The sequence below is a fragment of the Acanthopagrus latus genome, chromosome 20, assembly GCF_904848185.1.
Source record: "Acanthopagrus latus isolate v.2019 chromosome 20, fAcaLat1.1, whole genome shotgun sequence".
Taxonomy (NCBI): Eukaryota; Metazoa; Chordata; class Actinopteri; order Spariformes; family Sparidae; genus Acanthopagrus; species Acanthopagrus latus.
Genome location: NC_051058.1, coordinates 18,581,519 through 18,593,417, shown reverse-complemented (window position 1 = coordinate 18,593,417; position 11,899 = coordinate 18,581,519). Strand labels below are relative to the sequence as shown.

The window sequence follows — 11,899 nt, the reverse complement described above, 5'->3', positions numbered from 1 at the left end:
TCACACATTTTTGACAGATATTATGATTAACACGTTGTGGGGTTGATATATTTTGCATCACAACTCTTGTTTTCACTAACAAAACTATTAAAATTATGTTGCACCATTTGCTGGAGTCTGAACATGTCAGTTTAATTATTCATGAACTGAGTTATACACTTAAGACTTTGGTTCACATCTGTACAATTTAGCGTTATCCAATAAAACAGTTCATAAAGTAAGACAATTTATTGTCATTTTAATTTTGTTTCAGATGCAATTCATTTTTTTTTCATGATACCTGCTCGCACACAAACACTTTTCATCAGAGAGCAGCTTCTCGGTGAGTCTGATCTTCACACTGTCCGACTGAATATCTGAAGCAAGAAACTTTGAAGGTGCGAAGCTAGACCAGATGTTCGGGAAGAGATGGTGTGAAAATAAAACGAGGTACAGATTAAGTTGATTAGACAACAACAGTATTTAGAACAAAAGGATACATCTGAATCACCAACAGCTCTTTTTAACCACTGGAGGGCGAATTAAAACCAGTTTTAATTATAATTGACGGTGCAGCCATTGTTGTTGGCTAGAGATGTTCATTACTACACATTCATTTACGACCTATAAAGTGTTGTAGCTGCTCTTTACTTGTTATATTTGTGGGCTGAGCTGTTATAAGATAAACAATAAGTTTAGGGAAGTGGTCGGTGTTTGAAGAAGAAGTCTGAGGAAGTTAAAGATATCTGTAATCTTGAGGTTGTAAACACAGTAACGGCAGGAGAACTTTTACCTAAAGTACATTTTTCAGTAACTTTATTGTGAGCTGGAACTATCGGATCAAAAATGTGAAAGATTAATTCTGAGCGGACATTTGATGACAGCTTCCATCACTCCACAGTTTTAACACTTCAGTGGTGCGGATTTATTTCAGTCCCCACCAATAAAGTACTGAAGCTTCATACCCGGCCCCAGCAGCTGGACTGTAACTCATCATAGAATGGTGCGTTTTGTCAGTGAATAAGCGCTTCAACTCCTCAAAACCTCCAGGCCAAGTTTGTGCATCTTGCTTGCATGCTGATAAAATGTGGTTGTCACAGAATAAGCCTTTAAAGGAACAGTACACACAAAAATGAAGTCATTATATACTTGCCACCATGCTGATGGAAACAACAACAACAACAGTTCATCTGGTGTTATCGAGCCCCTGGATTTATTCATTTTAACTTCCAACTTACGAATTGTGTAAATATGTTTTCAAGGCAAGTCGGGCTCTCAGGGGCCTCAAAAACCTGCAATTATGTTGCATGAGCCTTCTTTTTGCTGTTGTTTTAGGGTGAATTGTTCCTTTAACGTGGTCCAGCTCCTTCGCCAGATTTGGCTGCTTATCCGAATTCCATATTTCAGTAAATGTATTTTCCTTTTTATTCCTCATAAAAATGCTCTTCCATAATGGTCTGTGCCGGCTAACAGGGTGATACAGGTCGTGTGATATGATATGTACAGTAAAGGTGTTTGTGTACCCTCAGCCGCAGTGTGAGTCATTCTGTCGTGAGTCAGGCCTCCGGCAGTCTTTCTTTAACCGGAGCGGTGGAGGAAATGTCTTTTCAAAGGTGACAAACAAATCTGACCGTAACTGGAAATGTGATTAGTGGCTTCAGTTACAACACATTTCCACGTGAAAGATAAAATACAGTACATCTAAATATACAAAAAAAAACTCATACAAAAAACAGTTTATCCTGATTTCTTAGATGTTGTGTACTGCCGGAAAAAATACAAGTTATATGATATTCAAAGCTCCAGTGAAAAACATGAAAATTCAGTGTTTTTTTTACTGCAAGAACTCACCGTCACTTTTATTTTTCAGTCCGACAGACTATGATATCTCTGCGTCTACATGCAGAAACAGCAGCCGGTCCAGGAGACAGTATCATGGCTGAGATCATGTGGCTGCAACATGCCCTTGATTTGCTTTCAGAAAAATTCAAAAAATGTCCCTAAATGTCTTTCCACATGCGGCGAGGCGACCCCCCCCCCACCGAATGCCAGAAGAGTTTCCTGTCTGAAGCGATTACAAAAAAGCTGACATCCTGCATGCTGAAAAACACAAAGTACAGGAAGCTGCTTTTAAACATAGTATAGTCGTTGTGTGAGTGGCACAAGCATACATAGTTTCCTCAATTTCACACACACACAAAAGTGTTGTTGAGTATTTTCTGTGTGTGTGTGTGTGTGTGTGTGTGTGTGTGTGATGACTGCTGCCCTGCGCACCAAAGTGTCCGAGCTCCCTACGAGCCTAATGAGATGTTGTTTATGTGTTTTGGGAGCTTGGCTATCTTTCATGCTGCACGAGCTTCCTGAGTCCAGCCACCTTCCCCGTCGTAAATGGGGGAGGAAATTCCTTAAGAGAGTTTTCAACAGCTATGTGAGGAAGAGCACCGACATCAGGGCAGTCCCAGTCCAATTAGTAGATTTAAGGATAATCATGTATTTGTGTCAGTCGGACATACCAGCACTTCCCCTCATTAACTCCTGACAGACTAATATGGAGATGAAGTTCGTATGAAACTGGTCGGTTGTAAACTTTACGTAAATCAGCGTGTGATGAACGTAAAAACACCAAAAGGACAAAGCTGCAACACCTCTTACCGTCAGGACACCGTTTCCCTCGGTTTGCAGAGAGTTACAGCAAGTTTCACCTCAGTGTTTTGATTTTTTTACTCCCACCACTCTCACAGTGTAGTTCTCAGCCACAGCAGACAGACACTCTCAGAAGAAAAAGCTGCAGAAATCCTCCGAGCATTACCTGCTCAACAGCAAACACACACAATTTTTGTCTTTTTCCACCGACGTTCCAAAACTGTCCAGAAAAAACACCTTCAACCATCCTGAAGTTATAAAAAACGTCCAGAAAGCAAAATGTTTTATTTATTCATTACTACCTTTCAATCATCTACCAACCTTTTTATTTATTTACTGTACAAACTGTATTATGCTTGTTATTAAATCAGACACTCCTAAGCATCTTACTGGACTATTCATACACTGTAATAAACTCTAATAAACTGAAAACTTTGCTGAGCAGCTGAAGGGCACCGGTGGATGAAAGAATCCAGTGGCCATGTTTTTTTAGCAGCCACAATGCATGCTGGGTATGATTTTATTATCTTTTTGTGGTAACAAAACCTACAACGAACCTGTGTGAAAATCATGACAGAGGTACTTCTACAAGACTATGATTGAGTTTGCTGATAACTGAATATTTTAAAATCGGCCCATGTTTTGTCATACAAAGGGAAGTTTACTGGGTCGTCCTTAACACACAGACGGCCCTCTGTGATTCAGGATTAAGTTTCCGACCACATTTTAACCCCTGTCTGCTTACTAAAGTGTTTGCCATATCAGCTTTACAAGATGACAATAGCTTGAGTTGCCCCTCATCATTAAACTGACGGTATGTCAGTTTAAGATACTGTCCTCCTCTCATGCCTCTGTTTTTATCTCCAACTTTAATTCTCTTCTATCCTCTTCGATCTGTTCTTCAGGCATTTCTCAGCATCACAGGAACGCAAGCATGCACACACACAGCAGTCGGCAGTGGGAGATAAAGAGGGGCTGGGCTTGTCTCTGAACACACTCGGCTCTCAGACCTTCCGAGTTTCATAATGGCTCCTCAGGTCAGCGGCCGGCCTCAGAGGTTGCTGCTGCTCCCATCAGCTCACCCCACCATGATCCTGTACCTGCTCTGCACTGCTCTCATCCTCCGTACGTATCCCACTTCACACATTTTTCATTTTAACACACAATTATTATTATTATTTTTTTTTTTATCTCTTAGTATTTCCTGTTTTTTTGAGTTTGCTGCATATTTCCATGAGGGTCCATTGTCCTGCCTTTGTGAGGGATTGATCAAGGGAAGAAGGTGGTTGAGGCATTTTTTTTTTCCTCTTTACTTTCTTTTCTTTAGCTGCAGCCAGCAAACAGACGTCTGCTCGTGAGAGTCTTTGATAACGCTGTGGACTTTTCGTGTTTCGTGTAATGTCAAATGGCTTTTGCTCAATCTGTGTAAGCAGGTGTTGTGGATTCACACACAGTCAACGTGACGGAGGAGGAGCTGAGCACAGCAAAGAGGAACCGCACATTCACTTCTGAAAACAGTAAGGCAGTTTATTTCACTGCTTTTTTGGAGTATGTGTAGCAACTAATTATCTCCTGTCAGTTAATCTGCTGATTAATACTATGATGGTAGTGTCAATATCACTATCACCTTATTTCTATGTTAAAATGTTGACACTGATGGCAACAACAGGCAAAGACAACCTGGCAACCATTCCTGTTTAACCCCTTTAATCTATGGCTCTGACACGGCGGCAGTGCTTTAAATTCAAAGTTAAAGTGACTTTAAATCTAACAGACAGGTAACCTCAGTAAGTAAATCTACCTCCTTCCATCTGAGGCTTTTGTTTAAGGTCCTTTTAAGTGTTTTTTAAAGGGTCATACATAGACTAGACTACTGTACTGCCCTTGATGGTGCTAGCCCGACCTCCGTCTCTGTGTCTTTTAACCAGCTCGCTGTAAGCTTCAGGAGTGATTCCAAGATCACAAATCGTTGAATGGGCCAGCTCCGACTTACCTCTCTGACGTTTTACTACCACATGTTCCCAATGATCCCTCAACGTCGCTCAGGTCCACTGACCAGGAGCTTTTGGTCGTCCCCAGATTAAAGGTTTAAGCACAGAGGAGATCGTGCCTGTGCAGTTGCAGCCCCTAACGGACAGAAAATGTTGTCATTGTTGGCTGTTTTTCAAATCCCGTCTCAAAAAACGTCTTTATTTCATGTCTTTTGATTCACCATAGGGATTGCCTCTCTAGTTCTTATAATCTTCGTGTTTCATTATGGGATTTGTAAGTCTGTCTGATGACCTTGATAACGAGACTCAGCTCTCGTCACAATGGCTTCGCTATCTTTCTCAAGAAATCCTCCCTCTTTCCTATTTAATAAGAATTTGCAGGCAGTGGTGTGGATGTGACATTACTCACTCGCCGAACATTCCCAACATTGCTCAGTGAATGTACTTTTTTTTTTTTTTTTTTGCCTGCATGTACAACAGAATCCTTCAACTGGACGGCCAGTTCACACAGAGACAAAAACAGTCAGACTGAGAATTGGCTGCTAAACAACCAAACATCTGCTGTTATCACCGAGGACGATGGTGAGTGTTTTCTTCTTACTTGCAGGAGGGAAGGAAACTCCAATCCTTATCAGTCCCCTTTAAATTTCCTGTGCTTCAGTAACTGTATGAAACATTACTATGTGCTGTGGTGTCAGGGATCTAGTTTCGCTTTCGGGCAAAAGCCGAGATAAAGCAACATGCGCTGCCGGGCTTCTGAATGAGCTCATAACTTTATGAAAAGGAGTGGGGGGGATTCAAAGAGCCTGCAGACTGAATAAATCATCATATCACAGGCAATTTCTGAAGTTCACCTATTTAAATGCAGGCAGACAATCAGAGCACTGCGATTCTTAACGATATTACCTTGCTCGCCTCTGTTAGCCTGAGTGTGTCAGAGGTATCCATTCTTCTTTGCTTTGCAGAGAATTTTCAAGACCAGGAAATTTACTTCCCGAGCAAACACTGTCTTCAGCACCTCCTGAAAAACCTCAGTCACGAGTACTGCGGTGCACCTTTCCACACAGCAATGCAGTCAGTTAGCACAGCAAAGTGGTGCGTTCTGAAAAATGTCATCAGGTGAGTACCTACACAGTACAGGCTTGTATATATATTGTTACTTATTCTTATGTTAAACATCTACTTAAAATGTATTCTTGGTTTCACACACTTAGATTTCCTCCTGTTCTTCTTTTAAGAACTCTACAATTTGAAAAAAAAAAAAAAAATGCTACAAGAGTTATGCTCCTATACATTTTTTTAAGCTTGTCCTCATTCATTTGACACACAGTTGACCACAAAATCCAACTGGGGCCCAACATAATAATGCTTAACGCTTAAAAATAGTTTACCTACAAATGCCCAACACTAAGAAAATGCATATAGTCATAGTTTAGGACAGTGAGGGGGTCCATATGGGGTCTAGACGCCATTTTAAAAACACAAGACTGAGCCACACTGTCGTCGCTGTTCCTCGATTACCATTAACACACACGTCAATTTATTTGCCTTAGTACCACATGCATCATTCTGCTGCAACAAATGCTAGCTAGAGGGCGCCAAATGTGTGTTAGTCCGCTGCTTAAAGTAGTCCCCAACAAATACATGGAGCAACGTTCACAGCATCTTGTTAAAGAACGAAAGGAAAAATGGAAAATTTATAGTTTTCAAGGAGAAGTCAGATATTGAGAGATGAACTAACACGTTGTTTGTCGTTTCATGGTTCATGTTGACAATTGTAAAAAAAAACAAAAAAAAAACAAAACAAAAACAAAATGTAGAACAATAGCAGTCTTATCTTTAAGCAGCAGTCACTGTTCATTGTCAAAAGCTGAGTTATGTGTGAAGGTTTGTAATGGCTGCAAGTGGTACTAGGAAATGTCCATCATCAAGACCGGGTAAACAGCTGCGCCCTGAGTGCAGAGTATATATGCTCACTTTACGTTCTCACAGGAAATGTTTGACCGCAGCACTCTCTGTTTTACTTACAGGTAGATGTGCCGCACAAAGTGGGTTATCCAGTTTCACAAAAACAACTCACGAAATTACATCAGTTCATCATTAAACACCGTGTAAAATATACTGCAGTGTTTAAAGACGCCTAAAAAAAAGTTTGTCTTTTTGTACAAAGTCAAACCCAGAGAACTGTCAGCGACTGTTGTTTTCTCAGTGAATCAACTGATCGTTCTATAAAAAATCAGAAAGCACATTTCACTGACCAGCAGTCCAAAAACGAAAGATTTAAACACAACATTACACGAGCTGGAACTGGAGACTTTTGTCAACTTTTGCTTCATTAATATCTTAAAATTCAAAGTAATAATGGGCCAGTAATTTGAAAGGTTTCCTTGTGTGTTCATGGTTAATAAATCTCTCGATCTGTTTCAGACCATACAACGCCATGACGATCTGTTTGGAGGAAGTGTCTCAGGTGCTCGGATGTTATTACCCAAACCCCGACATTCAGGACTTCTTCATCTACATCCACTCTCTGTACTTCCAGGACTGTTCCAGTCAGGATCCTCTAGAGACGGATGCTCCACGCAGCATGGTGATCGTCCTCACTCTGATCCCTGTCACCATCATCCCCGTGCTGGTTTATGTGGTGGTTCGGAAAAGTGAATTCCAAGATTGAGTCGTGTTCGGCACCACGATCACACTGTGTTCATGTGTGTTCACTGTGTGATTCTGAGTGTGTTTTAAAGGAACAGTCTCACTTTTTCATAATTACACTACACTGAATTTCATTCTAAAGACAGAGGCTGGTTAGCTTAGCATAAAGACTGGAAGAAGTGGGAAACAGCTAGCCTGACTCTGAAGTTATCAGCACCCACATGAGCGGCAGTAGTTGTCCCTTGTTTCCAATCTCCATGCTAAGCTAAGCTAACCCTCTGCTGACTGTAGCTTCATAATTTCCAAACACATGAGTGGCATCAATCAACTGTAAGAATTGTCCACCATGAAGTCATACTCCCAAAAAATAGCAGCAGTAACTGCTATGCATGCAAACTGTATTCTTTTCAGACATCATGACTGTAGCTACTGTTAGCTTGTTAGCTCAGTTAGCTGTGCAGCTAGCCAGACTACAAGCAGAAAGAGGAGGAGAAAGAGGTTCTTTAGGCCCAGGGCTAGCTGGTAAGCACGCTAACTTTGTTTCTTCAACACAAGACGTTACGTCATTCTGTTGACAGTTTTTTTTGCACATTTTTGAATGTTTTAAGCTGAAATGATTTCATACTGCACTTTTAATACAATATGTACTGATGAATACATCCAATCCAGTCAGAGCCTTTCCTTTAAATGGAGCTTGGTATGTTCGATGGCTTTGTCATGTTGAAACCGGACAGGAGACAACGACAAACTGGTGGAACAAAAAATGCTGAAGCATTAAGATTACTCTGAATCTGAACACTGAAAATCAGAACGTTAAACTCTCATATACTGTATCTGTACATGTTTTCATTAAATCAAGTCAGGAATATGTTGTGTGTGTTGTGTTCATTTCACATGTGAGCCGTCCTGTTTGGTTGACTGAAAATGACATTATGAGCATAGCAGAGGATTTAGAGTTGGAAATGCTTGGAACCATTTGAATTCCCTTTATGTGTTTTTACTTTATTAATTGTTTTTCACCCTTAAAGGTGCGATGCAGAGTTTTTATTGGTGTGTTTACATTCAGTGTAACTCACCCAAACCATTTCTTTGCTCTTAAATCATTTCAGATATATTGTTTGCTAGCAGTCCTGTCTGCTAGCGTGCAGTTTGTAATGCATGTCATTTTAGATGTGCACGTTTCTGCAAACCAAAGATAAGTCCTGGGTCCGCGTATTATTCACAGGAAGCTGAATCCTAACCAGACCATTAACGCAATGTTGTGACACGCGAGAAATAGAAAGGTTAACCTAAACAAACATAAAGATGCAACATGAAGAAATGTTCAGTTGAACCTGTCATTGGTTTTGCAGAAACATACAGTTACTCTGGTGACCTGTCCTTTTTTGCTACTGTAAGTGTGAAGCTCTTTATGGCTTGAACCGCTCTGTAGCGCTACTTGTTGCCAAAAAAATCATGTTGCAACACATGCAAAGTTGCTAGTGGCTTCACACATGCAAACACACACACGCACACAAAATGCATTGTGGAATCTGAGTTCCTGAGTTAAAATTTCAGAGAAAACATGGCCGCTGTTGTTCCTGGTAGCACCTTGTATGTTTGCACGTGTGTGTGTGTGTGTGTGTGTGTGTGTGTGTGTGTGTGTGTGTGTGTGCTGTCTTTGCAAGGGCATTTTTCGCTGCTGACGGGCAGTTGGGTGAAGTTTTCAGGTCAAAGAACATTTCTGGAGCTTCGCAGTACAGCAGCGTTGCAGTGCCGTTGTGAGCAGATAACTGAGCTGAACTGTTCCTTTAAAGGTCGAGGTTAAGAGTCTATTCAAAGAGAGTCCTCATGAGAATAAATACAGGCTAATCTGCTGGGACAAAGGACCTGTGATGTTGCTGGGTCATAATAAGGATGCTGGAGATAAGAAGAAATCATTAGCACAGAGTCTCACTAACACTCCTCTGTATGCACACACACACACACACACACACGAACACACACACAGGTAATTTGCTTCAGCCACAATTTCTCAGTTTCCCCCTTCACACCTTCACCACACACATACTCTGTCCTGAAACTCAGTTTTTTTTTGTAAACTGAACCTGAGTTTTTTTTTTTCTGTTGTTATTCTCATCCTGTGTGAAACCTCAAACAGAAGTTTCAATCCAGAAATGCCTGTTTTAATGACATGATTTATGTGCTGCAGGCAGCTCAACTGAAGAAACGCAGGCCAGTAATTAAGAGATAACCTGCTTTCAGGGTGGCGTCATAAAGCAACTGATGAAACATCGTGTATTTGATGTTAACACACTGAAGACGGACAGTTGTACCCATGATGTTAGCTTCCATTTGGTTTGTGTGGTGTTCCACAGACAGGAGACAGATTCTGGTATAACAGTGATCTACATTTCCTCTCTCTCTCACACACACATCAGTGGCGGTGTGTTCGCTTGGAGCAGATCTCTGCAGGTGATTCTCCCGGCAGAGACGGATCATTGTGTCTCTTATCTCGCAGCCTCTGTGGTCGACAGACGTCCTGCTGCTGGCTGCATGTTTCACATTTTACTGGAGCGCTCAGTCACACCATCACGCTACAATGCCACCTCTTATTGTTTCCTAACTGCAGCAGTTCACAGCAGTTCAGCCAGTTTGATGAAGCTGACGTGAAGATTTTAAGGTTTACTTTAGCAGAGTATTTCCATTTTCTGCTACTTTATACTTCCACTCCACCACTTGGGAGGCAAAAATTACACTTTTTACTCCACAATGTTCATTTGATAACTTTAGTTGCATGTTACTTTACAGATTACATGCTGCATCAGAGCCAAATACATATATATATATATATATATATATATATATATATATATATATATATATATATATATATATATATATATATATATATATATATATATATATATATAAATATATATATATATATAGATATATAGATATATAGATATATAGATATATATAGATATAATTATAGATATAATTTACTTCTACATTGACAATACTGTCAGTTTATCCCAAACCTTCAACTCCAGCATATCTGGAGATCCGTGGTTTTCACTGGACAGGAGGGTAATCTAAAAAGTCACTAATAACTAAATCAGACGCCTCTGAGATGAAGTGGAGTTTAGTTACTTTGCAGATTTAAAGCTTCATCAGAGGAAAAGCAGCACTTTTATTTTAAGATCAATATATTTCAAGCAGCATTTTGATGAGGAAAAAACAAGAACACTGGATCTGGTAAGATGTGTACATACATATACATATAATTTACTTTTACTTGTACTCTAGTGCTTAAGTACATTTAATATCAGATACTTTAAGAGTTTTACGGAACTACAATTTGTATGGTTGACTTCTTCTTTTACCAAAATAATATTTAAACACAACATCTCTATACTTTTACTCAGGGATGACTTTTTTTGTACTTCAGAATGCTACTTGCATAATAACTGCCACTGTAGGTTTGTATAATGTAATATAAATAACATTATATTTATGAACACACACTGTTTTCCACAATAAACTGAAATAAACTGAAGAGAAACTGAAAATAAATCATACATAACAAGAGACGGATCAAAAAAAGGACGGTATTTTGTTGGTATTCAGAGAAACAACTCCGTCACAGTGTCTGTGGTTACAACCTATTTTTTAACCACTGCTCTTATGTATGTAAGATTGCAACATATTAGAAGTGAGGGACCATGAAGACAGACCACAGAACAAACCAGCTGCACATAAAGAGACGCGTCCACACAGTGACAAATGGACGCAGTGACACCTACTGGCTCAAATTAAGACAAATAAAATGATTGCTGCAGCACTTGAAGCTCCTCAATAACACCAGTGAAGGATTACAGTGCATCAGAATGTATTCAGACACCTTCACTTCTTTAAAATTGTTTAAATTCATGTGTTTCCTCACCGGTCTGCGCTCAATACACCATAATGTCAAAGCGTAAACAGAGTATTTGAAATGTTCTGCAAATGCATCTAAGAAAGTGAATTGAAGTGGTCTGAATACTTTCTGATGGCACTGTATGTCTTCTTATTGTTGAGGGAGAGATAAGCTAACTTCAAACAGATCGGGGACATTACAGTGTCTACACCTACAGGAGGTGAAGCAGCAGGAGGTGAGAGGCTATAAAAGAGACGGAGGCTGACAGTCAGGACAGTTCTTATTCTGAGGAGGACGTCAACCCAGGTAAGTCACGAGGAATCTGTTTTCCTGGAGCTGTAAATGTTGGAGGGAATATTTCAATCTGTATACATGAATAGTGTGAGTACGAGCGTGTAGACACTCTCCATTATTTGTATAAATACTGCATGAAATCTTACTTTTGCTCCAGTAATCACACTGCAAGAGTAATCTATTACAAGAAAGGTACATGGACTGTTTTTATCATTTTACTGAAGCAGAAGAACAAACTTTTGTATTCAAATCTCACATTAACAAACACATCAAGACCTATTTTTTAAAATTATCTTACTTTAATGTAATAATTTTAAATGTCACCGTTTTAATTTGATATTTCTTTTTAAACATTTATTTTATGCTTTTAAGTTAATATTGATTTGCCACAACCAACTTGTTTTGACTTCATTTCTTCTCTGGAGCACTTTAAGAATGA

The 11,899-nt window shown here is 39.7% G+C and overlaps 1 protein-coding gene across 1 annotated transcript; it reads left to right on the top strand.

The window, feature by feature from the left end:
• The first annotated feature begins 3,590 nt into the window (after positions 1 to 3,590).
• LOC119010426 (receptor activity-modifying protein 1-like) lies at positions 3,591 to 8,133 on the top strand. Its single transcript, XM_037082572.1, has 5 exons — positions 3,591 to 3,747; positions 4,056 to 4,139; positions 5,094 to 5,195; positions 5,579 to 5,732; positions 7,041 to 8,133. The coding sequence occupies exons 1-5, from the start codon at positions 3,648 to 3,650 to the stop codon at positions 7,285 to 7,287; spliced, it is 687 nt and encodes a 228-aa protein (XP_036938467.1). The 5' UTR covers positions 3,591 to 3,647; the 3' UTR covers positions 7,288 to 8,133.
• Positions 8,134 to 11,899: the final 3,766 nt, after the last annotated feature.